This window comes from Periophthalmus magnuspinnatus, chromosome 20 (genome assembly GCF_009829125.3).
Source record: "Periophthalmus magnuspinnatus isolate fPerMag1 chromosome 20, fPerMag1.2.pri, whole genome shotgun sequence".
NCBI classification, from domain to species: Eukaryota; Metazoa; Chordata; class Actinopteri; order Gobiiformes; family Gobiidae; genus Periophthalmus; species Periophthalmus magnuspinnatus.
The window spans coordinates 24,355,380-24,380,334 of NC_047145.1; the positions used below are offsets into that span (position 1 = coordinate 24,355,380).

The 24,955-nt window shown below is 45.6% G+C and overlaps 2 protein-coding genes across 2 annotated transcripts in view; one reads left to right on the forward strand and one right to left on the reverse strand.

The window, feature by feature from the left end:
- The first annotated feature begins 438 nt into the window (after nt 1-438).
- On the forward strand, nt 439-5,993 carry cavin4b (caveolae associated protein 4b). Its single transcript, XM_033986093.2, has 2 exons — nt 439-1,123; nt 3,964-5,993. The coding sequence occupies exons 1-2, from the start codon at nt 773-775 to the stop codon at nt 4,480-4,482; spliced, it is 870 nt and encodes a 289-aa protein (XP_033841984.1). The 5' UTR covers nt 439-772; the 3' UTR covers nt 4,483-5,993.
- Nucleotides 5,994-7,267: 1,274 nt separating this feature from the next.
- Nucleotides 7,268-24,955, reverse strand: part of dnah5l (dynein, axonemal, heavy chain 5 like) — a 67,516-nt gene continuing 49,828 nt past the window's right edge. The window contains exons 75-97 of the mRNA XM_055230317.1: nt 24,612-24,779; nt 23,757-23,861; nt 23,071-23,184; nt 22,752-22,928; nt 21,817-22,011; nt 20,231-20,386; nt 19,805-19,987; nt 19,344-19,514; nt 18,195-18,446; nt 17,278-17,404; nt 16,840-16,961; nt 16,118-16,267; nt 15,833-15,997; nt 15,134-15,351; nt 14,934-14,989; nt 14,699-14,820; nt 14,278-14,428; nt 13,065-13,264; nt 12,430-12,618; nt 11,685-11,817; nt 11,007-11,215; nt 8,026-8,247; nt 7,268-7,782 (exon numbers count right to left, since the gene is read on the reverse strand). Coding sequence (XP_055086292.1) covers nt 7,558-7,782; nt 8,026-8,247; nt 11,007-11,215; nt 11,685-11,817; nt 12,430-12,618; nt 13,065-13,264; nt 14,278-14,428; nt 14,699-14,820; nt 14,934-14,989; nt 15,134-15,351; nt 15,833-15,997; nt 16,118-16,267; nt 16,840-16,961; nt 17,278-17,404; nt 18,195-18,446; nt 19,344-19,514; nt 19,805-19,987; nt 20,231-20,386; nt 21,817-22,011; nt 22,752-22,928; nt 23,071-23,184; nt 23,757-23,861; nt 24,612-24,779 — 3,810 coding nt within the window. The 3' untranslated portion in view covers nt 7,268-7,557. The remainder of the gene's footprint in view (nt 7,783-8,025; nt 8,248-11,006; nt 11,216-11,684; nt 11,818-12,429; nt 12,619-13,064; nt 13,265-14,277; nt 14,429-14,698; nt 14,821-14,933; nt 14,990-15,133; nt 15,352-15,832; nt 15,998-16,117; nt 16,268-16,839; nt 16,962-17,277; nt 17,405-18,194; nt 18,447-19,343; nt 19,515-19,804; nt 19,988-20,230; nt 20,387-21,816; nt 22,012-22,751; nt 22,929-23,070; nt 23,185-23,756; nt 23,862-24,611; nt 24,780-24,955) is intronic.

Consider the following 24,955-nt stretch of genomic DNA (forward strand, 5'->3'; position numbering starts at 1 on the left):
ACCTATGACTGCACCTGAGGACACTACACCAGGACCAGAACAGGACTATAACAGGACCAAACCAGGACCAGACCAGGATTAGACCAAGACCAGAGCAGGACTAGATCAGGACCAGACTAAGACCAAGACTAGACCTGAGCACCCAGAGAAGACCTGCTGACAGAGGCTCAGAGGTTAGAGCACTCGTCCACTGTCGGAGGATTGATTCCACTTTGATCAAGTTCTGTCGTTTTGTCCTTAGGCAAGACACTTCACCCACCTTTCCTATATGAATGTGGTGTGAGTGTTTGTGGAGGTCAGCCTGTTCCAGGGCAGCTGTGGCTATTAGCTTAGCACCACCAAGTGTGGATTGACTGAAGCAGAACTAAAACTGTCCCCCCTCAGGTCCCGCCCCCCTATGATCACCCCCCTCCACCCTCTCCTGAGCCTGTGTGGTGTCACTTTCCCTCAGCTCATTTCAGACCTCTGCCCCTGAAGTCGGATCTACTCCTCTCGTCTCCAGTCCTGCTTTAACTTTTAAGGATTTAAAATATACATCTTAGTTTTTTCTTATCCTTGAACTGTCCAATTTGGTTACGTCTTCTTTTTATTTACTTTAAACCTCTCCTCTGGCCGGGCTGAAGTCTCCTGGTGTTATCCCTCTTGTCTCTGCTCCTCTCTTGGACGTGTGGGGTGGTGATCTTTGGCGTGGAGCGGCGGTCGTTGGCGTGGGTCAGGGGACTTTGGGGTGGGTCAGTGGTCTTTGGCGTGGGCCGTTCGGCGGTGACCAGGGATGGCAGACAAAGCTGCGGGCGGTGATGAGGCGGGGGGTGTGATGGTGCTGCTGGAGCGCATCGCCGCCCTGGTGGATGGTGTGCAAGCGGCACAGAGCCGGATGGAAGAGCGTCAAACGGAGCTGGAGAACACGGTGAAGAGCATCCAGAGCGATGTGATTAAACTGACCAACGAGCACGCCAACAGCAGCGCCACAGTCACACGTCTCCTCGAGAAGACACGCAAAGTCAGCCGCCATATTAAGGATGTGAGGGTCCGAGTGGAGAGCCAGAACCTCAGGGTCAAGAAGGTGGAGGCCACACAAGGAGACCTACTCGCCAAGAACAAGTTCAGAGTGGTCATCTACCAGGTCAGTGAGTACTAAACAGAAGACTTATACAGGCCTAAACCAGGACTAAAGCAGGTCTAAACAAGGCCTAAACCAGATCTAAACCAGGCCTAAGGCAGGTCTAAACCAGGCCTAAGGCAGGTCTAAACCATATCTAAACCAGGTCGAGGAGAGAACTAAACCAGAAATGCCTAAAAACGTCTTAATTTGAGGACTAAGCAGCAATGCTCACACAGCATCCCCTTGGTAAAGAGAGTGCATTCAAACAGGGGTCAGATTATGGTGTATTTAAAAGGACTGAAACCAAAGGAGAGAAACATAATAGACAGTGCCTAAAAACACTTTTTAATCGATAAATCCATAGATGCTGGTTTCAGTCTAGATATAGACCTGATTTAGTCCTGGTCTGGATCTGGCAGGGACCTAACAGAACTATGTTTAAATCTGCTTTTGGTTATATTTAGATTAGACCTTGTTTAGTGCAAGGTATTAGACCTTCTGGAGAGCAAATGTGTCTGAATCAGTCCTGCTTTAGCCCTGGTTTAGCCCTGGTTTAGTCTCTCTTCAGTCCTGGTTTGGTTCTGATTTAATCCTGATTTAGTCCTGATTTAGATCAGGTTTAGTCCTTGTTTAGTCTTTCTTTAGTCCTGGTTTAGTCCCGGTTTTACTGTTGGGCCTTGGCTGCAGCTGTTGTGGTTATTTTGGAGCTGGAGCGGCTCCATCTCAGAAAGGTAACACCACGGCTCAGATCAGTTTGGGCAAAAATATGATAATCTATTCTCACTGCACAGTGGCTGGTTCAGTCCTGGGTCAGTCTTGGTTCAGTCTGACTCAGTTCTGGTTTAGTCTTGGTACAGTCCTGGTTCAGTCCCGATTTTGTTCTGGTTTAGTCCTGATTCAGCACAGGTTCAGTCCTGCTTTAGTCCTTGTTCTAGTTCGGTCCAAGTCTTTGTTAACCAAACCTTTTGGGGACTCCAAATATAGACCCCTCTTGGTCTTGATCAGGTCTGGGTGATGTAATTTGTGACCTTTGAGCCTCTGTTACATCAGAGCCTCCTGGGGTTTTATAGTCAACGGAAGCTTAGAGTCTTGAGGAAGGGCATCCAGCTTAAAAGAACAGAACCAGGCACTACACTAAGTGTAGTTCTGCCTTTCCAAAGCTTCCTAGTTTTCCTTCACTCTTTTTTGTCTGCCAGTGTATCGCACGTCCCAAATCACCCAGTACTTAACACTCTTATATTATGAAATGTTACTAAACTGTTAAAGCTGATTCATAACCACTTTGACAGGGTCCAGAGGAGCATATGGTTCATGTTTAAAGAGATCGAGCGAACCAATGTAGGCACAGGGAGAACATGCAAACTCCACATAAAAGGGAGTCCTTGTTTAGTCCAGCTTCACTCCTGCTTCAGTACTACTTCACTTCTGGTTTTGACTTGCTTCAGTCTCGGTTTAGTCCTGGTTTAGTCCTGGTTCAGTCCTGGTTCAGTCCTGGTTTAGTCCTGGTTTAGTCCTGGTTCAGCCCTGGTTCAGCCCTGGTTTAGTCCTGGTTCAGCCCTGCTTCAGTCCTGGTTCAGTCCTGATTCAGTCCGGCTTCAGTCCGGCTTCAGTCCGGCTTCAGTCCGGCTTCAGTCCTGCTTCAGTCCTGGTTTAGTTCTGCTTCAGTCCTGGTTCAGTCCTGGTTTAGTCTTGCTTCAGTCTGGGTTTACGCCTGGTTCAATCCTGGTTTTCTGGTGCTCCTCTCTGAGATGGACCTCAGAGCTGAGTTTAGCTGTGACAGAAGGCCCTGGTTCTTACTTTAACGCAGCTCCCAGGCGTGTTCTTGGCGTGTTCCTGGCATGTTTCTGGCGTGTTTCTGGCGTGATGCGGGTCACCCATGGACTCAGAGCTATGTAACGTGAGACTTCTGCGCTGAGAGCTCCAGTTAAGATTAGCTGAGATGCTCCAACAGCTGCAGGGTATTTATGGAGCTACCAGGGCAATGGGGTAACTAAGCTAACAGGCTAACAGCTAACAGCCCAGCTACTTTAACCAGAGCAACATCTGACCACCAGGGAAAGTCCAGGTTTAGTCCCGGTATGATCTGGAAAAAATGAAAACATGTAAGTGCTCTGGGAATTGCAAATAAGGAGTTATAATGTCCAGGAAATTAGACTTAGAATCGATGACCATTATAACCCTTAAACTATTATTGATACTTAGTGGTGACATCACACTGGAGGTGTTCTACATGTGTCTCTATGATGGAATGTTCAGCAGTCACCATAGAGACACAATGCACACAGTAGTAAACACTGTCAAAAAAGTTTTAAGATGTGGTCTAAAAACTCAAGAAAAAAATACAAAATGGATTTAAACATCACATTTTCAGGAGACTGTGATCAATATGAGCATTCATGGTCCTGTTTATGAGTTTGATTTTCATTGTTTGCTAATGCTAGTGACAGCTGTGACCGTAATTTTACTTGTTTAACACAGACTAGTTCACCTGTTGTAGTTCCAGCAGTGCCAGTTCTTTATGGTCAGATTGTATTGAAAAAAACAGTTATATTTACTGTACTGCATAGTGCTCCAGGATCCAGGAACTTCTGGTGCCCAGGCTTAACGATCCTTGTGGCTCTGCTGTTGTGTCTATGGGACAAACACATTACCCCCACTCCAGATGGAGCAGAGGAAGCTGAGGAGTGGGTCAGATGAAGTAGAGGATGCAGAGGAGACGGTCAGAGCAGCAGAGGATGCGGAGGCGAGGGCCAGATGGAGCAGAGAATGTAGAGAAGAGGGTCAGAGGACGCGGAGGATAGGGTTAGGGTCAGAAGTTGCAGACACTTGTTAGATGATCTTTCTCCTTCTGTGTCTTTCAGGGCGATCAGGAGCTGAAGTCGGTTGCCGCCGGCAGTGAGCCGGTGGAGGGAGGTGCAGCCGCTCCTCCTCCTCGTCACGTGGAGCCGGATAAGTTCGACCTCCCACCAGAGTCGGATGAGGAGTACATGGTGGTGGAGGAGGCCGATTCCTCTGCTGCTGCCAGGATGAAGAAGAGTGGTCTGACGCGCATCGAGAGCATCAAACACACCTTCTCCAAAGAAAACCTCAGCAAGACCCGCGAGAACCTGGGGTCAAAGGTCAACAAGCTGGGCGAGCGAATCGTGACGGCGGAGAGGAGAGAGAAGATCCGACAGTCTGGAGAGAGGCTGAAGGAAAAACTGACCCTGAAGAAGGAGAGGACCGTAGCCGAGGGTCAGGAGGGGGCAGAGGGGGCAGCCGACACCGCACAGCCTGTAGCTCCCCCTAAAGGCCGCAAAGGGACCCCCGAGGCAGCCGCAGGAGAGGGCAAAGCAGAGGAGGCAGAAGTCCCAATCTACGACATGAAACAACTGTCGTAAAACGGACTACCGACGAGAACTGGAGACCCAATGGTTACGAGGCAAGAGGAACAGGCTGCAGCAACAACAAAGCCAGACAATACTGATGTTTTACTAGGGCTGTCTGAGGGATAAAGTTCTGGAGGTTCTGGTGGATCAGACTTTTCACTGGCAGTGATGGAGAGACACAGTGACTGGACCAAGATGGTCTTATTTATGGACAAAGGGTTTACGTTCATCTTCTCATGAACCTGGTCCGATGCACATTTGAGTTTTGTCGTTTTGGACTCACAATATTAAAGTGTGAAATACACCCACCGAAGCAGGAATGTTACGTGGAGGAGTTAAAGAGAGACTTTTGTGCAATTGTTTAAGTGAAATCATCATGGGGCTGTGGAGACGTGCTTTAAGGAGGAGCCGCATTTTATTTGGAGAGAGACGAATGATTTTAGAAATTTACAAAAACGGTGCTAATGTTACGTGTTTAAAATGTGATAGAGTCTGAGGGAGCAGAACAACATGTGCCAATGTATCATAAAGAAATACAACTCCCCCTGATGAACTGACCTCAAGACCCAACTGACCTCTGACCTAAGACCCAACTGACCTCTAACCTCAAGACCCAACTGACCTCTGACCTAAGACCCAACTGACCTCTGACCTAAGACCCAACTGACCTCTGACCTCAAGACCCAACTGACCTCCAGACCCAACTGACCTCTGACCCTAAGACCCAAGTGACCTCTGACCTCAAGACCCATGACCCAACTAACCTCTGACCACAAGACCTAACAAACCTCTGCACTTCTCCAACAGTGAGTCATAAACTAAACCAGTATTCAACCAGGAGTAGACCAGGACTGAACCAGAACTGGACCAGACTAACATTCTGTCCTCACAGCAAGAAGGTTCAAGGTTGGACTTCAGGGCCTTTCTGTGTGGAGTCATGTGTGTGCATGTTCTCCCTATGTCTGTGTGGGTTTCCTCTCATCAACCCAAAACATATGCAATCGGTCAAATCCTCCAACTAAGATGGTCCTGACTAAGACCAGCTCAAGATCTAGAGATGGTCCCACTGCTCCTGACAGGTTTAACCCAGAGACACTGAAGAATGGGTCCAATGCAGAGGACACATTTCTCTACGTGGGCAGTAAAGTGTACCTTAACCACACTTATTGAACCAGGACTGAAGCCGGATTCTGCCAGGACTAAACTAGGACTTGCAGAGATTCCCAGGATTCTGTGGAAACGCTGCTCTTAGGTTGGAGAGTACATTTTGTGTCTTGGGGTTAGAATTCTTCAAAAGTTCAGGAAAAGCATGAAGCTAGAATGAGCAGAGCACACAAGATGTCTGTGAGTACTGTAGTAATAGTATTAGTATCATTAGTATTACTAATACTGTAGTAATAGTATAGTGTCCTTAGTGTTATTATTACTTTAGTAATAGTATTAGTAAAGTATGTGAAGTCTAAGTCTGTAATTGTGATGCTGTTTTGGTGTTGGATGAGGTGATGGCTGTGGTCTTCACTTTTGAGTTTATTTTGAGTTTGATTAAAACTTTGGGACTTTTTCACCTGGAAACAAAGAGAGGCTGAACTTTGACCTCACCCAGTTTTTGAATGACCTTTGATGACCTCTGATGACAGCGTTAGCAGTGGTGTTTTAGCGTGTTAGCGATGGTGTTGGCGTTAGAGGTGGTGTTAGCGTGAGTGCTGCATGGCCAGTTTGTGCTTGTCCTGGTGAAAAAATAAAGTTGAATTCATTTTGGATTGTTTTTTTTTATTTGTTTTTGGGTGGAAAGAGTCGTGATAAATCCAGAAAACCACTAAAATATGTAACAAACGCAAGAAGACAAGGTTTTTGAATATAAAGACTTGCTGATAGGAGCATGGTTTAGTTACACAGTGAGAGCTGATATAGCCCAATGGTTTAATATTAACATTAGTCATGACCAGAGTTGGGTAGAGTACACAAACTTTTACTCAAGTAAGGCTAACGTTACCTCAAAATAATATTACTCAGGTACAAGTACACAATAGTGATCCAAGAAAAGTAAGAGTACAAAAGTATTTGGGAAAAGTACTAAAGTAAGAGTAACTCAAAGAGAAACTGTTGGGACGTAACATCTGATTTATAATTTGAAGTGAATGTAATTGAAAGGACAAAATAATAATGTACAAAATCTGCTATTTTCAAAGAGACACAAAAATGAGCCAAACTAAATCATATCTGAAGGAGCTGTAAGAAACACAAATGTTTATTTCATATTGTCAAGATAAAGCTCAAGTCACTTTAGACTTACTCACAGTGGAGCGAGGAACCACAACTTTTACTGTAATACTGTACTGTTACTTCAATACAAATATTACTCAAGTAAGAGTACTGTTACACATATATTACTAAATACACTTTAGTTCTGGTTAAATCATGTAAGTCACAGTTTTGGCAGCGATTCAGGAGTTGATCAAAATAAACTTAGTGTTGTTCAGGATCAAGTTTGACTGAGATGAAAAATGTTAAATGAGTCTAACCACTGAGCTGTGGAGAGTCCAGAGTCTTAGACCAGGTACAGCAGGTCCAGGTGCAGTCTGACTGTGGCTAGACCCTCTGTATCAACCCAGACCCCATACCCTCCCACCCTCTGTACCAACCATAGACTGTTGTAGCAGTTACAAAGAGAGGGGTCCCATGCTAATTTCCAATTTGGAATGAGGCGGCTTTCGTACCAACCCAGCCCCCATCCCCACTGTACAGATCCAGCCCCTATACCCTCCTATCCTCTGTGCCCTCCTCTAGGGCCGGGCGATATGGTGATAAAACTAACTGTGATCTCATTGCTGTGACAATCTGTTATTTTGGTGAAATCCTCATGTTGTGATCCACTTTAATGCAGCTCTCTGCTCACACACAGACACTGTTTCTCACCCTTTTCTCCTGTTGGTCAGCCTCTGTAAACTCTGGCTAAATGATAGCTGGATTTAACCAATCACAGTAAAGCACGACCTTTTAGAAGAAGCAAATGAGCAGAAAAAATATGAAGTGTACATGAATCGTGATAAAATTTAAATCATGATCTGGCTCCCCCATCCTGACTCCTCATTTGCAGTCGCAGAGCAGTGCTGTGCCCCTCAGGGTCCAGTGCTCGGGGGGCTGGGTGGAGCGCAGACTCACGGAGAAGATGTAGTTGAGGTCGGTGCGGCGTGGCTTCTTGTAGACAGGACACGAGTACGAGCTGACAGACCGTCTGTTGTCGGCCATCTTGGAACTGTCACTGGAGTTGACTGCGTAGACGTGGACCACAGGTAAAGGAGTGAACAGCACCTGTGGCATCATGGGAGACAGGTTAGGGCTCAACTATATCACTCTAAAATATCACCGATATGTCAGATGCCCCATTCTCCTATATCCCTGTATGTCAGATGCCCTCCCATCCTCCTGTATCCCTGTGTCAGTTGCCCTCCCATCCTCCTGTATCCCTGTGTCAGTTGCCCTCCCATCCTCCTGTATCCCTGTATCAGGTGCCCTCCCATCCTCCTACGTGTACTGTGTCCCCAGTAGACAGACCTTTGCTGCAGCCTCTGTGAGTTTGGCGCTGCGTCGGTCCCACCCGGCGCCATCCAGGAACAGGCCGTAGATGTACACTCCACCCACGTCCTCAGGGGGAGAGGCTGACACATCCTCCTTCATTTGTTTAGTGACATCATTACTAAGCACAACAGAGTCCAGAGCCCAACCTTTGGCCTGGTTCAGACGGGTCATCTCCTGTCGCATCGCCGTCAGAAAACCCTGGACAAAGTGAACAGAGGTCCCAGAATCTTAAACTATGGGCAGAATAATGCTCCTGACCTGGAACAGGCTCACATCTGGTCCATTTAAAGAGGCGGTATTATGCAAAATTAACTTTTTGGAGATTTCTACCATGTTATAACATTGTTCCCTCATCAAAAACATACTTGAAGAGGTTTTAGATTTCATCCATGCATGTCAGAGTAATTTTGCGATCTCTTCTAACTGTAACATTCTGCTCAATACACAAGTCTACGTCTCCATAAATATACAAAAACATGATGCAAAACTGGGCATTACAACTTGACAAACCTGATGTGATGTGCAGTATCGCTCTGAAGGAGGAGTGACTTTAATGACAAAGTTCAGGGCATTAAAAATGCCATAAATTCCACAAGACAAATAAAAACCCAGCAACCACCTAGGCCAGGGGTCGGCAACCTTTAACACGCAGACAAGCCTTCTACATGTGGCAGATAAATATGGCAAAAATAAGTTAAGTGCATAAAAAAATACAACTCACCAAACCGCTGCATCAGTGTGAGCTCTGCGCTGATTATGTGATTATGTCTACTCTGCTCCACAGTTTCTTTCAAAAAACTCTAAAAGCGTATCGTTTAATCCCAGGTGCTTATTCAACATGTGCCAAAGCAGTTTTGAAGGTTTCATTGCTTCATTTGCTTTTCCCGCATGTTACGCAGAGCAGACTCTGCACATGAGTCACCTGTAGAGACAAACCCAGATTTTAAGTAGGCATTGTCTGTTAAATTGATCTTTCTTTTTCTTGGAGGTCGTAGGCTCCTCTTTTGGCTCCTCAGTTGACCTTTTCCCATTTGTTAAAAAGCTCTCCAAAGACTGCTGTTTTGGCTCATTTTCACTCACTTGTGGCTCTACTTTTGGGCGTCGTGTCTGATGTGTTATACGTGAAACGTCATCGCGGAGACAAGAGCAGATAATATACTTGCTACTACATCAAATAGATTTCTGTGGCGATTTCCAGCAGGATTTTCATGATACATCTACGAACGAGTTTATTAGTGCGTCATTAGGGAAGATTCTCCTGCTCCTGACCCCTGTGCGCACAGCGTCTGAAAATCAGGGCTGTGTCTTTACGCAGGACCGTGAGCTGTGTCTGTGTCTGTGAGGCGTGAGCAGTGTTTGTCTTTAACATTGTTAAAAGTGTGATGCTTATTTTGAGCAACGAAAAATAAGAAAATATAATTTTGTATTTTTTATATACTATTTCAAGATCATAATAAACTTCCAATTTAAACTACAACAAAAAGAGCTAACACAAATAAAATACACTTCAATTAAATACTTAAAATGTATTTTCCCAAGCCACGCAGAGCTGCAGTATAAGGCTGAAAGAGCTGCGGGTTGCCGACCTCTGACCCTGTCACTTAGAGCTGACTCATTTTGCACCTGTAACTGACAAAACTGTCCAAGAGATCGTCACCAGACTGAGTTCATCTACACGCTGCCTCGATGTGTTACCCACTAAATTTCTAAAGTCTGTGCTCAACAGTTTGTTGTCACCACTCATTTGCCACCACAGCACTGTGACTGCTCTTATCAAGGTGACAAATCATCCACCTGAACACTGATGCAGGCAAAGTCTCAGTCTTGATCCTGTTAGATCTGAGTTCTGCCTTTGACACTGTGGATCATGGGATCCTCTTACAGAGACTAGAGGACTGGGTGGGCATCTCTGGCACTAAACTGTTTCAAGTCCTATCTAGAAAACAGGGAGTACTTTGTTGAAATTGGAAAATGCGTCTCAGATAAAATGTTGACCTGTGGGGTGCCCCAGGGGTCAATCCTGGGACCCCTGTTGTTCAATCTCTACATGCTGCCGTTAGATCAGTTTTTATATCTATATATATCTATATATATATCTATATCTATCTATCTATCTATCTATCTATCTACCTATCTACCTATCTACATATATATATATATATATATATATATATATATATATATATATATATATATATATATATATATATATATATATATATATATATATATATATATATATATATATATATATATATATATATATATATATATGCAGCAAACAACTCTGCAGATGACACTCAGGTCTATGTCTCACTGTAGCAGGTGAATATGGACCAGTGGATTCACTCTGCCACTGCATCCAACAGATCAGTGTGTGGATGCAGTGGATTTCAGTTTTCTGCAGCTAAAACCTGGAACATTCTTCCTGAAGATGTGAAACAGGCCTCTGCTTTGACAATGTTTAAATCCAGGCTCAAACGGTTGTGTTTAGCTGTGCATACGACTGAAAGGGTTTTATTCTGCACTTTTCTCTTTTAATGTGAATTGTATGGTGATTATTTGTGATTGTTTTGATTTGTTGTATTGTCATTTTTTTTTCTTATTCTGTAAAGCACTTTGAATTACTTTGTGTGTAAATTCTGCTATACAAATAAACTTTGCCTTGATTTAGCAACAAAACAGTGAAACAAAAACACTAGGATCATGCAGAGCTTGTTGATACAAACATTTTCGAACACTGTCTGACAGCACAGTTACAAAGAGAGGGGCCAAGGTTTTTCAATAGAAAGTGAATTGGAGCCAGTTGATGGAGCTGGACGTGGCCCACGCTCACTTCCTATTTGGAATGCAGCGGCTAGCAGGTTGGCAGTTTACAGAGATATACACAGTCTATAGCCAGACCTGAGCATAGTCCTGGTCAGGAGTACCTAGCTGGAGCCCATATAAAGCCTGACCTGTGGGTTGAAGAAGCCTGTGAGCCAGAAAGTGTGAGGACGTCCAGAGCTGATCCACGAGCAGAGCTGAAGGTTCCTCTCCAGTAACTCACTGAACCAGAAGCCCAGAGACGCAGACGCCCAACTCAACCTGAGCCACGCCCCAGGGACACGGGCATCAAACAGGCAGTCCAGAGCATCACGCAGCTCCTCCGACATCACTATGGAGCCTGAGGAAGAGGAGGAGGGACAGGAAGAGGGAAGGAGAGAGGGGAGAGAGGGCAGAAGGAGGTAGGAAGGGAGGGAGGACGAGAAGAAGAGGGGGGGAGAGGGAAGAGGGAGGGAGTGAGAGCGAAAGGGAGAGAAGGAGAGAGAAAGAGGGAAGAAGGAGAGAGAGAAAGAGGGCGGAGGGAGGGAGAGAGGAAGAGAAGGGGAGAGGGAGAGAGGGAAGAGGGAGTGAGTGAGAGCGAGAGGGAGAGAAGGAGAGAGAAAGAGGGAAGAAGGAGGGAGAGAAAGAGAGAAGAAGGAGAGAGGGGTAAGGGAAGAAGAAGGGGGGAAGAGAGGGGAGAGAGGGAAGAGGGAGGGAGTTATCCAGCTAGACTAAACCAGACATGACCGACCCTGACACTATGTAGTACTTGCAACTGGCTGCATGTTCAGAACCACAGACCCTCTGGTTCAGGGGTACATGCCGCTCACCATCTATGGCGAGCTGCAGGTCACTGAGTGTGCTCCGAACTCGGCTGATGATTCGCTGCATGCGGTCCACTTCCTGTTTGAGGAAGATGTTCATTGGCTGAAGAGGACCCATCCTCTGGAGCTGGGATCGAACCTGCAACCACCAGCACAAAAGTTAAATGCAGGACTGAACCAGGACTAAACCAGGACTAAACCAAGACAAGACCAGGACTAAACCAGGACTAAACCAGGACAAGACCAGGACTAAACCAGGACTAAACCAGGACTAAACCAGGACAAGACCAGGACTAAACCAGGACAAGACCAGGACTAAACCAAGACAAGACCAGGACTAAACCAGGACAAGACCAGGACAAGACCAGGACTAAACCAGGACTAAACCAGGACTAGACCAGAACTAAACCAGGACTAAACCAGGAATAGACCAGGACTAGACCAGGACTAAACCAGGACTAAACCAGGACTAGACCAGGACTAGACCAGGACTAAACCAGGACTAAACCAGGACTAAACCAGGACTAAACCAGGACTAAACCAGGACTAAACCAAGACTAGACCAGGACTAGACCAGGACTAGACCAGGACTAGACCAGGACTAAACCAGGTCTAAACCAAGACTAGACCAGGACTAAACTAGGACTAAAATTAGTTGCAGTATTATTATTAGTAGTAGTAGCAGTAATAGTAGTAGTAGCAGGAGCAGCAGCAGTAGTAGCAGTAACAGTAGTAGTAGTAGTAGTAGCACCTCATGTGGGATGTAGTCAGGTGGCAGCTTCTCCAGCATCTCGCTGGCCAGTCTTTGCACACTGCTCTCCCTGGTCTCTCCGGCCCCTCCCCCACTGTCCTTTGGTTGGATGTTTATGATTGTGCTCAGCGTCTGATTGGCCAAATTTGTTTGGTATGTGATGTCAGCGTTCGGGTGGAGCCCAAAAACCTGCAACATTTAACTACAGTTGTAATAGCTATAACAATACTGTTTCTTCACTCTCTCTCCTCTGACTCTGCTCCTCTGTCTCTGCTCCTCTGGCTCTTTTCCTCTGGCTCTGCTCCTCTGGCTCTGCTCCTCTGACTCTGCTCCTCTGACTCTGCTCCTCTGACTCTGCTCCTCTGACTCTGCTCCTCTGGCTCTTTTCCTCTGCCTCTGCTCCTCTGCCTCTGCTCCTCTGCCTCTGCTCCTCTGCCTCTGCTCCTCTGCCTCTGCTCCTCTGCCTCTGCTCTTCTGCCTCTGCTCCTCTGTCTCTGCTCCTCTGCCTCTGCTCCTCTGCCTCTGCTCTTCTGCCTCTGCTCCTCTGTCTCTGCTCCTCTGCCTCTGCTCCTCTGTCTCTGCTCCTCTGCCTCTGCTCCTCTGGTTCTACTCCTGTCTGCTCCTCTGACTCTGACCTCTGGGGAGTCGACCGCTGGCAGTCCGTCCACATGCTGTAGGATCTCCTGGACTTTGGAGACTTTCTCTGGGAGGGTGTAGCCTTTGTAGAAGCAGAACGTTTCAGTGAAGAGGTTTTCACTGAACCAAACATGAGTGAACGTGTTCAACAGACGCTTGTCCAAGTCATCAGTCACTCTGCCGCCATACTGCACCTCACCTGGAGAGAGAGGGTCAGACCAGGACTAAACCAGGACTAAACCAGGACTAAATCAGGACTAAGCCAGCAGTAAACGCAAGACTGAACCAAGACTAAAGCAGGACTAAAGCAGGACTGAACCAAGACTAAGGCAGGACTAAACCAGGACTGAAACGCAAGACTGAACCAAGACTAAAGCAGGACTGAACCAAGACTAAGGCAGGACTAAAGCAGGACTAAACCAGGACTGAACCAAGACTAAGGCAGGACTAAAGCAGGACTAAAGCAGGACTAAACCAGGACTGAACCAAGACTAAGGCAGGACTAAACCAGGACTGGACCAAGACTAAGGCAGGACTAAAGCAGGACTAAAGCAGGACTAAAGCAGGACTAAAGCAGGACTAAACCAGGACTGAACCAAGACTAAGGCAGGACTAAAGCAGGACTAAAGCAGGACTAAACCAGGACTAAACCAGGACTGGACCAAGACTAAGGCAGGACTAAACCAGGACTGAAACGCAAGACTGAACCAAGACTAAGGCAGGACTAAAGCAGGACTAAAGCACTAAAGCAGGACTAAACCAGGACTGAGCCAAGACTAAACCAGGACTAAACCAAGACTGAACCAAGACTAAGGCAGGACTAAAGCAGGACTAAAGCAGGACTAAACCAGGACTGAACCAAGACTAAACCAGGATTAAACCAGGACTGAACCAAGACTAAGGCAGGACTAAACCAGGACTGGACCAAGATTAAAGCAGGACTAAAGTAGGACTAAAGCAGGACTAAAGCAGGACTAAAGCAGGACTAAACCAGGACTAAACCAGGACTGAACCAAGACTAAGGCAGGACTAAAGCAGGACTAAAGCAGGACTAAACCAGGACTGAACCAAGACTAAACCAGGACTAAACCAGGACTGAACCAAGACTAAGGCAGGACTAAAGCAGGACTAAACCAGGACTGAACCAAGACTAAACCAAGACGGAACCAGGAATAAACCAGGACTAAACCAGGTTTAAAGCCGGATACAGACCCAGCATATATCTCAGACAGGCCCAGTCCACTCCTCTCTTCAGGTCCATGTTGTCCAGGAGGTTCTGCACAAACTGGAGGCTGGAGGTGAAGTCAGCCTGGTTAAACTCATATGGAATATTCCAGCCCAGAGCTCCAAATTTACGCCGCTCCTGATGTAAAGAGAGTTAAGACCAGGACTGAACCATGAATGAACAAGGTCTGAACAAGGTCTGAACAAGGTCTGAACCAGGTCCGAACCAGGACTGAACCAGGACTGAACCCTGGCTTTTTAGAGCTTTTATCTATGTTATAATTGTTTCTCCTCACCATTTACTCACCCGAAGTTGTATTTGGAGTGATTCGTGTTTGTTTGAGCAATCTTTACTTAATCTTTATTTTGAAGATGATGCAGGTTACCTTTAAGCAGCACTAGAACAGACCTGCACAGTGGTGTGGAGGAAGGCCACAGCATACAGCAAAGGTCTCCACTGCGGTAGGTCACTCACACCCAGCTGCTCCTGGGTCAGTCCCCCAAAAGTCCTTTTCAGACCAGCCTTCATCCCTGAACACAACAACATTTTTCAGACTGGCCTTCATCCCTGAACACAATAGCCCGTCACAGTCCCACAGGCTCTGCCATCCATCTGCAGCTGTGGACAGGGGCAGTGGACTCACCCAGAGGAGGCTCGTTTGTGAACTTGATGGATGATTGAAGGAATGTGATGGGAAACCTGACAAACAGACAAACACAAACTGTACATAGTATTCATCCTGGTTTCGTCATGGTTCAGTCCGTGTTTAGTCTTGTTTTACTCCTGGTTTACTCCTGCTTTAGTCCTGGTTTAGTCCTGGTTCAGTCCTGTGTTTGTCTGTACTTGTCGTGGACGTCGGTGGTGATCCAGACTCTAAAGCCTGGGTGCAGTTCCCTCTCTGGTGCACAGGTGATGCTCTCCAGCAGCTCCTCCAGGAAGTGCAGGCCCAGGTGGCAGTTCTGCAGGAGCAGCCACCCTCCGTCTGCGCAGCTCTGAGCTAACAGTCTGCGCGCGTGCACCTCCTGCCCCTGCCCCATGGAGACAGGCCGGCACGCTGCCCCCTACACACAAGACAGCTTGGTGAAACAAGGCGTAAAGAGGCAATATTTTGATTCTATATGGCATTAACTGCTAACACATAACATATTTAGATTACCATGTTACCTTTTATCGTTTTGAAAATGCTACATTTGCCGAAAACAATGTATTTACATGTTTAAGATATTTCATACTTCACTCTTTCTTCAGAGCGCTATCTCAACACAATCAGTGTGCATCCCGCTAATGAAACTACACACATCATATCAAGTTTGTCAAGTTATAGTGTACAGTTCTGTATCAAGTTTTTGCATATTATGTTTTTGTACAGCTAACCGTATGGAGGGTTTGAACGGTCTGGGAGAGATTGCTAAATTACTCAAACATACATGGATGACATCTAAAACCTCCTCATGTTTATGATGAGGTAACAATGTTCTAACATGGTAACATGGTTTAAATGAATTATCAGATGAATACTGGTGAGTCTTATTCAAACCAGACCTTGGCCTTGGCGAGTCTCTCGATGTTCTCTGTGGGGTCAGAACCCATCGACAGCAGGCACACCAGAGGAGTCCTGCAGTCCGCCTCTGACCACAGACCCTCCAGGTCCAGGACTAGACCCTCAGTGAAGGAGGAACCCAGAGAGGAGCTGATGTACCGACGCGCCTGGGACAACACACACTATTTACTCCTGATTCAGTCCTGGTTCAGTCCTGGTTCAGTCCTGGTTCAGTCCTGGTTCAGTCCTGGTTCAGTCCTGTTTTATTCCTGGTTCAGTCCACAGACCTGCGCGATGGTGCGGTCTGGGCACCAGCTCCGCACCAGAAGTAGTCTCCTGAAGGGGTCCAGTTGGCTCTCATACCCCTCGGGCAGAGCAGCGTCTTCAGGCGCAGGCTGGTCGAACCAGGCCCTCCACCAGCGATCCCCCTGGTTCACCTGCACAGCCAACCAGTGAATCAGACTCCACCAGGGACTGACCACACCCAATCAGTGTCCACCAGGTAAGGCTGGGTAATATGGTGGAAAAACTGTAAATTATTCTAATGAAGTTGTATGAAGTTTAAAAACACTGTGGAGCAGTTTATGTATCACCACATGACATCACAAGGTGGAACATAGTGTTTTCAGTCTGAGAGAAGAACTCAGCCTAAATCTGCAGGGTTTGTGTGTTAAACATGTGTGAATGAAACAAAACACAACTCCAGGTCTGTTTGTGATGAGGAAACAACATTAGAACAGAGATCAGAAAACAGTGTGATATGGCCCTTTAATGCAGCTCTGGGCTCAAACCAAGACACTGTTTCCCACCCAGTTTCCCACTCTCACCTGTCCACTCTCACCTGTCCGTTCTCACCTGTCCATTCTCACCTGTCCATTCTCACCTGTCCATTCTCACCTGTCCACTCTCACCTCTCCGTTCTCACCTGTCCACTCTCACCTGTCCACTCTCACCTGTCCGCTCTCACCTGTCCACTCTCACCTGTCCAGTCTCATCTGTCCGTCCTCACCTGTTGGAGGATGTGGGAGAAGGGTGGCAGGCTGGAGAGCTGCACCAGGTTTAACCAGGTCTGGTCGAGGATCCAGCGTTTGGGCTTAGGCTCCACAGAGTTCAGGTCCAGAGACGCTCCTCCTGAAAGACATGAGAAATATCACCTCTGCCTCTTCTGTTCTTGTGTGCTCCTCTGGCTCTGCTCCTCTGACTCTGCTCCTCTGGCTCTGCTCCTCTGACTCTGCTCCTCTGACTCTGCTCCTCTGACTCTGCTCCTCTGACTCTGCTCCTCTGACTCTGCTCCTCTGACTCTGCTCCTCTGGCTCTGGTCCTCTGGCTCTGGTCCTCTGACTTTGCTCCTCTGACTCTGCTCCTCTGACTCTGCTCCTCTGACTCTGCTCCTCTGACTCTGCTCCTCTGACTCTGCTCCTCTGGCTCTGCTCCTCTGGCTCTGTACCTTTGATGAAGGTGAGGATCTCTTGTTGGGAGATGGCTCTTGCCTGCAGGTCGATCTTCAGAGTGAGGAGCAGAGTGAAGAGAAGTGTGTGCTCCTCATACAGACCTCTGCAGGTGTAGCAGAAGACCTAAACAGACACAGGGAAATTAAATCTATTTCAAATATAGTTTAAAGCTGCTATATACTACGAAAAATGGACTCTTGTGAGCTTTAAACCATGTTATAATGCTGTTTCTTCATCAAAAACACACCTGGAGTTGTGTTTTGTTTCATTCATACATGTTTGAGTAACACTTTATTATTAGTCTGTCTACATCTCCAAAGCTCCAAATGCTCTGTTCCACCTTGTGATGTCATGAAGTGGTAGTTTTCAAGTTAACAGATACGTTTTCCCTGTTGTTCAGTGGAGTGTTTTCTGTTTAAGAAAAGATCTTAGGCTAAATATGCAGGGTGTGTGAATGAAATAAAACACAATTTTGATGAGGAAACATTATAACAGATCAGAAAATAGTTTAATATGGGTCTGGGAACTGTTGGAGTCATTACTTGGTTTAGAAGACATGTTGTGCTTGTGTCTGCTCTATAGTTATAATTTATGACACAACATCATTATGTTATAATTTGCACATTTTAAATCATAATATTGAACTAAAACAAGTTAATAAAACAAACCGGTCTGCTGATTTGTGCCGACACATGTCATTGATTAAGAAAATAAAACAGAAGTACAGTAAGTACGTCACAGTGGGCATGTACTGGTGGAGGTGAAAATGGTTAAAACAGAGTAATTACGCTTTAAATACAGGAGAAGATTATTATGAGAAGGAAACAGCTATAACATGAAAAGTCAATTTTGCAGAAACTTTGCTTTAATAGCACTTGAATATGATGTCTTTGGCAGTAGTTGTTTGACTGACATGCTGCGTGAGGTACTGAATGATGTTGGTGATGCGTTTGGAGGTGACTGGAGAGCGGCCGGAGTTCTTCATGGATGAGTCAAACAGTCCCAGGAACTGTCTGAGCGACGTCTGGTACATCACGTTCACCATGGACATCTCCACGATCAGGAAGTACAGGATACTGCCCCTGGTGGCCACAGGCCGGTACTCCTCACGAGCCCGGTTTATTTTCATCTCTGTTTCAGCTGCGATGGACAGCTTCTCACTCACCTGCAGAGGTCAGAGGTCAGGGACAATGAAGCGGCCACCTTACTGAGAGTGGGTGGGTTTTAGATTTAACAACAACTTGCAAATTATCAATGCCATCTGTCTATTTAAAGGTACAGGGCCTAACTTTTCTGGTCTGTCACCTGCTTGTCTCCATGGAGATGTTATTACTTTACCTACAGTGTTACACAGTATAGCATTAAACATCTATCCAACATTTATTCCATTGAAAACACACAGATCTGACCTGTAACTTGGCCTTGTGACATCTCCATGGAGATACATATGTTTATTGCCATATTGTAGTAGAACGTTCAAGCCCAAAGCAATAATATCTCCATAGATACAAACAAGTTAAGCAGTGCATCCTTAAAGCCTAACTACCAAACTTTTTTTCCTCAGAAAATAATTTTGTTTTTCCCTCAGAAAGTGAATTATACAAGAAAAACACTGTGACAGAAATCACAACACACCGTCTTAGTGTAAACATAAAACATTTCATCTTTTGCAAACTCATAGAAAGAGCCATGTGAGTTAGCAGTAATTGTAGTAGCAATAGTAGTACTGTAACCTCATGAGCCGAGGTCTTGGTTGGAGTATTAGTTGTAGTAGCAGTACTGTTACTTCATGAGCCATGGTTTGTACTTGCAGCATTAGTTGTAGTAGCAGTACTGTTACTTCATGAGCCATGGTTTGTACTTGCAGTATTAGTTGTAGTAGCAGTACTGTTACTTCATGAGCCATGGTTTGTACTTGCAGTATTAGTTGTAGTAGCAGTACTGTTACTTCATGAGCCATGGTTTGTACTTGCAGTATTAGTTGTAGTAGCAGTACTGTTACTTCATGAGCCATGGTTTGTACTTGCAGTATTAGTTGTAGTAGCAGTAGTAGTACTGTTACCTCGTGGGCCGTCGTCTTGGTGACCTGTAGCACCTCTATCAGTGACTCGTCCTCCACCAGAGAGCCCTGTGTGGAGCTGAGCCTGAGCAGGAGACTGTCCTCTAGCTCCTGCATCCTCCTGCGGTTTGTGGTCACCTCCTCCATCAGCTTCACCCGCTCCCCCTCCAGCTCCTGAAACGCATCCAGGTATGAAAAGTTACAGAGATCATGGATTCTGTTGCCATGGTAATTGTGGCGAACATCTTGTGATTATAGAAGTGATGCAGATGACAGAGTGGGAACATTATATAAAAACACCTCTAAAATGTGAAAGAGATGCTACAATTTAATAACAAATAAAAAAGTCTACTCCCAAACTCCCTTAATTCCCAGTTGTTTGTAACTACAACCACACAAGATGTTTGTTACTCTAGGTGTCTATTCACGTCTAACTCCCTTTATGCTCCGATTTATGGTTTTACCTGTTTTTCGATGAGGATGACGCGTCCCAACAGCTGGTCCTCGAGCCCTCTCTGAGTCACAGTGAAGTCGACCACAGCCACACGCGCACTGACCTCAGGACTGAACACAGGGTTTGACAGTTTGGTGGTGATGTAGAGACAGAAGCCCTTTAAGACATCCACCTCTTTGTCCCCCACCTTCACCTGAGACACAGGGATACAAATAAACAAAAGTACAGGCAGAACATTCAACGGCGCACAGTTTATGTTTATTGTTCTATGATACAATGCCATTAATATAAATACACGAGATTGCAGTCTGGATCTGCCAGGCTAAACTCAACTTCAGAGGGTGAATGAGAAGAGGAACAACTACAACATGGTAAAAAGCTCTGAAAAGTCCATTTTGCAGAATAGGTCTCCTTTGAGAAGGAGGGCAGGACTCACTTTGAAGGAGGAGCCAGACTTGATGAAGTTCTTGTCAAGGATGTTGTCCAGCACCGGGTCTAACTCGTGCCCCACATCCTCAAGCAGTAGGGGGCGCCCCAGAGACAGGCAGTCCTCCAGATGAGAGCGGAAGTACTTGTGATTCAGAGACGTCACCTGTACAAGGACCACAAGACTTAGAAAAGAAGAATCCTGATCCGAGTGTCTGTGTGCTTGTTTAAAGCTCCTACTTTACTGCTTTAATGCTGTTACCTCCTCAAAAACAGACCTGGAGTTGAGTTTTGTTTCATTCAGACATGTTTGAGTAACATTTTATCATTAGTCTGTCTCCATCTCCAAAGCTCAAACTGCTTCCACCTTGAGATGTCATGAAGTGACCTTTTACCTTTAGTTCAGTAGAGACTGGCAATTCCAGGGCTGAAATTATCAAATGATCCTAGTGAAAGTGTATGGTTTAAAAACACAGTAGAGCACTTCCTGTATTACCACATGGCATCACAAGGTGATGTCACAGCCTGAATGCGCAGGGTTTGTGTGTTAAACATGTGTGAATAAAATACAACTCCAGGTATTTTTTCTGATGAGGAAACAACATTAGAACATGGGTAAAAAAAATGTGTAATATGAGCCCTTTAAAGAGGGGGCATTTTACTTCTATGGAGTATTAACTGCAAATAACATAAATCGCCATGTTACCTTTTATTTGATAGATATCATGTTACGTTGCACAGAAAACAAAGTGCTTGCTCCCTGCACTAAGTCACTCCTCCTTCAGAGCTCTATTACTACACAGTGTGCATCCCACTAATGAAACTACTGCACATCACATCAGGTTTGTCACGTTGCAGTGTAGAGTTTTGTTGTTAAAATACTCAAGTATGAATGACATGCTAGAAGCATACCATGGGCGCGCCTCCAGCTCCGTCAGCTCTGACTCCAATTCACTTTCTATTGAAAAAACGTCAACTCTCTCTCTGTAACTGCTGTCAAGCTCATCATTTTGATCTTAAAATGTTTATATTAACCCGCTCTATATGATCCTCTTTTTAATTTCGTTATTTTGCCCCTAAATCAAGATATGAACATTAATAACTTGAATTAGCAACAGGTTTGATTGACAGCATTGCTAAGCACCTGCCCTGTGGGAAGACGTGTTACCTTCAAGGCTTGTCTTTTTTGTACAGCACAATTCATACACAAGGTAATTCAAAGTACTTTACACAATAAGAAACACATTAAAATCACAATATAACAAATCAAAACATAAATAATCACAAATAATCATCATAAAATTAACATCAAAGGAAGAAGAGGAAGAAAAGTGCAGAATAAAACCCTTTCAGTCATATGCACAGCTAAACTGAACTGTTTTGAGCCTGGATTTAAACAACACCTTCAACAGCCTCGCTCCAGATTGGCTCTTTGGTTGCTATGATACACGTCGTCGGAATTCCAAATGTGGAAGTTGGCTCTAGATTAGCCGCTATAACTGCTAGCCTCAATGAGGTTAATTTGGCTGGAATCAAACGCTATGGGTGATGTCATGCTCACTTAGTCCACTTGTTTATACAGTTTATGGCTCTGACCTGTAGGAGGCGCTCTCTCTCGCGGTTCTGGATCCATGTCTTGCCTTGGCCCTGGGGGTCGATGAGCAGAGGGAAACGGGGGGCTTTAGTCACAATGATGCCGTTCTGCACGGAGAGCTCGTCTGTGGGAAGTCCCTGAAGAGACCACTCCCCCACGGTCCCAGTGTCCACCAGCAGAGAGGAGACATCAATGTCCTAAAGAGAGACAAGGTATAAGACATCAGACACCAGAGACTAGACCAGAACAGAGACCAGAGACCAGAGACCATGAACCAAAGACCAGAGACCATTGATTTGATCTTGTTCTTATGCAGGCCAGGTCAGATGGCAAGCTATGAACAGAGTCGAGCAAAGCCTGACACCTCACTTCATCTGACTCCTGCGTCCTCTCACACCGTCCCATGCTCTGTGTCTGGTAGGAGGCTCCTTTACTTTGAACTTTTTATCCTGTATTGCTCGTGACTGTATAAAGAAATTAGACTGAGGGAGTGGCAAGGCTAGCAGTTACAGGGGCAAATTTGGAGCCAGAATCCATGTTTGGAATTCCAATCGCAATTATGATAGCCCGACCATGATGACCTTGGCGAAAGAGGCCAGCACATTGAAGTGTTTTTAATGTTCATATCTTGACTTATGGTCAAAATAGCAAAATAAAGCACCCAGGATCATGTAGAGCAGGTTAATACGAACATTTTGAGACCAAAATAACAACTCTGACAGCAGCAGTTACAGAGAGAGGGGTGACGGTTTTTTTTAAAGAAAGCGAATTGAAGCCAGAACTGATGCAGCCAAAAGCTTCCTGTTTGGAACGCAGTGGCTTATGGGTGAGCTACATCCATTTATATATACAGGCTATAGTCACATGCTACACCTGTCCCTCCCTTTCAATTTAAGCCCAAAACTATTTTCCAGTTGCATATCAGCCTTGTCCTCACTTGGCTGAAGGGGATGTGGTGTGCTTCCATAAGGTTCTTCCAGTGTTCCTGCAGCAGACCTCTGTACTCCTGGTTAAAGGGCCCAGAGTATGACAGGAACCCAGAGGAGAGAAGCACGTCTCCCACAAGACTCTCCATCTGAGCCTGAAGACCAGAGCACGAGCTGGTCCACCGCACCTGGAGAGACAGAACCAGGACTGAACCAGGACTGAACCAGGACTAAACCAGGGCTGAACCAGGACTAAACCAGGGCTGAACCAGGACTAAACCAGGACTAAACCATGACTAAACCAGGACTAAACCAGAACTAAACCGGTACCTTCTCCCCTCCTAGTCCATCGATGAGAGCAGTGGCATTGGACATTTTTCGTCTGCAATTCTGAGCGTCGTCCTCTAGGTCCTGCTTCTCTTTCATCGCTGCGTCGTACAGAGCCTTGGACAAAAACACTTTATTTTACTAACTGGGATCTAGAAGGTCCAACAATCACAACTGAACCTGGATTGCCAGGGACCAGATCAAAGACAGAGACCAAAGACCAGACCAGAGACCAGAGATTAGAGACCAAAAACCAGACAAGACACCAGACGAGAGAACAGAGACCAGACCAGAGCCTTAACCTGCGACACATACAGCGTGTCTCATTCTCAGTACAGTATATGGACAGGCCTCATGTGAAAGCTCAGAACCTCCAGATTCACTCATTGAGCTGCAGAGGCTGCACTAGCCCTGAGTCATGACTGTCTGTAGGTGCTGGGGTTTAGCTCATGACCATTCAGATCAGAGAGAGACATTTTAGGTTTAAAACAACTGGATTTAACCAAAACACCAGATTATAACATTAATCTAAATCTTCTATGGTTCCTTCATCAGAAATCTCCAAAAATCTAATCTACAAATGTTTTTTTCCTCAACTGAATTGAAAGTAGCAACCCAAATGAGAGCCTTGTGCGAGGCTCATTCTACTCTCTGATTGGATAATCGCGTAGCAGCATGTGTGTCCTGACCTGAACTTGGTCCAGCTCCTTCTGTTTGGCGTCAAGCTGCTCCTGAGCTTTGGCCAGTTCAACCTGAGCCGCGAGGAGCCGAGCCTCCTGCAGAGCCAAGTTAGACTGTGGAGAGGAGAGGGTTAAACTAGGACTAAACCAGGACTAAACCAGGACTAAACCAGGACGAAACCAGAACTAAACCAGGACTAAACTAGGACTAAACCAGGACTAAACCAGGACGAAACCAGGACGAAACCAGAACTAAAAAAGAACTAAACCAGGTCTAAACCAGGACTAAACCAGGACTAAACCAGGACTAAACCAGAACTAAAAAAGAACTAAACCAGGACTAAACTAGGACTAAACCAGGACTAAACCAGGACTAAACCAGGACTAAACTAGGACTAAACCAGGACTAAACCAGGACTAAACCAGGACTAAACCAGGACTAAAAAAGAACTAAACCAGGACTAAACCAGGACTAAACCAGGACTAAACCAGAACTACACCAGAACTACACCAAGACTAAACCAGAACTAAACCAGAACTAAACCAGGACTAAATCAGAACTAAACCAGGACTAAACCAGGACTAAACCAGGACTAAACCAGGACTAAACCAGAACTAAACCAGAACTACACCAAGACTAAACCAGAACTAAACCAGAACTAAACCAGGACTAAATCAGAACTAAACTAGGACTAAACCAGGACTAAACCAGGACTAAACCAGAACTAAACTAGGATTAAACCAGGACTAAACCAGAACTAAACTAGGATTAAACACATGTACAGAGCCAGGTTAGACTGTGGAGAGGAGAGGGTTAAGACAAGACTAAATCAGGACTAAACCAGGACTAGACCCGGACTGCACCTTCAATGGCAACACTTCCTTGTTGATGGCGTAGAAGTCGACCATGGCCTGAGTCCAGGAGCACAGTCCCGCCACGTTACCACAGGTTCTCTTGGCCGAGTCCATGTTGTAATCCTCCATCTGCAGATAGGGGGCGACAAGCTCCACCATTTCCTCCGTAATCGAATCCTGTGAGAGATATTTATTAAAGCTGCACTGTGTAACTTTCAGAGCAGAGGGTCTGCCACTTGCTTATCTGGAACGTTCCACAGTGAAGCATTAAACCTATCTAAGCAGGCCACACCACTAGACAAACGATAATAAAAACAACAGTAGTTGAAAAAATCCAAAATACAAACAAGTTT

Bases quoted from the DNA above. Each gene is read 5' to 3' on its own strand.
- cavin4b (XM_033986093.2), top strand. From the start codon at position 773: ATGGCAGACAAAGCTGCGGGCGGTGATGAGGCGGGGGGTGTGATGGTG. The intron at 1,124-3,963 runs GTCAGTGAGTAC...TGTGTCTTTCAG, and splicing joins TCAGAGTGGTCATCTACCAG to GGCGATCAGGAGCTGAAGTC.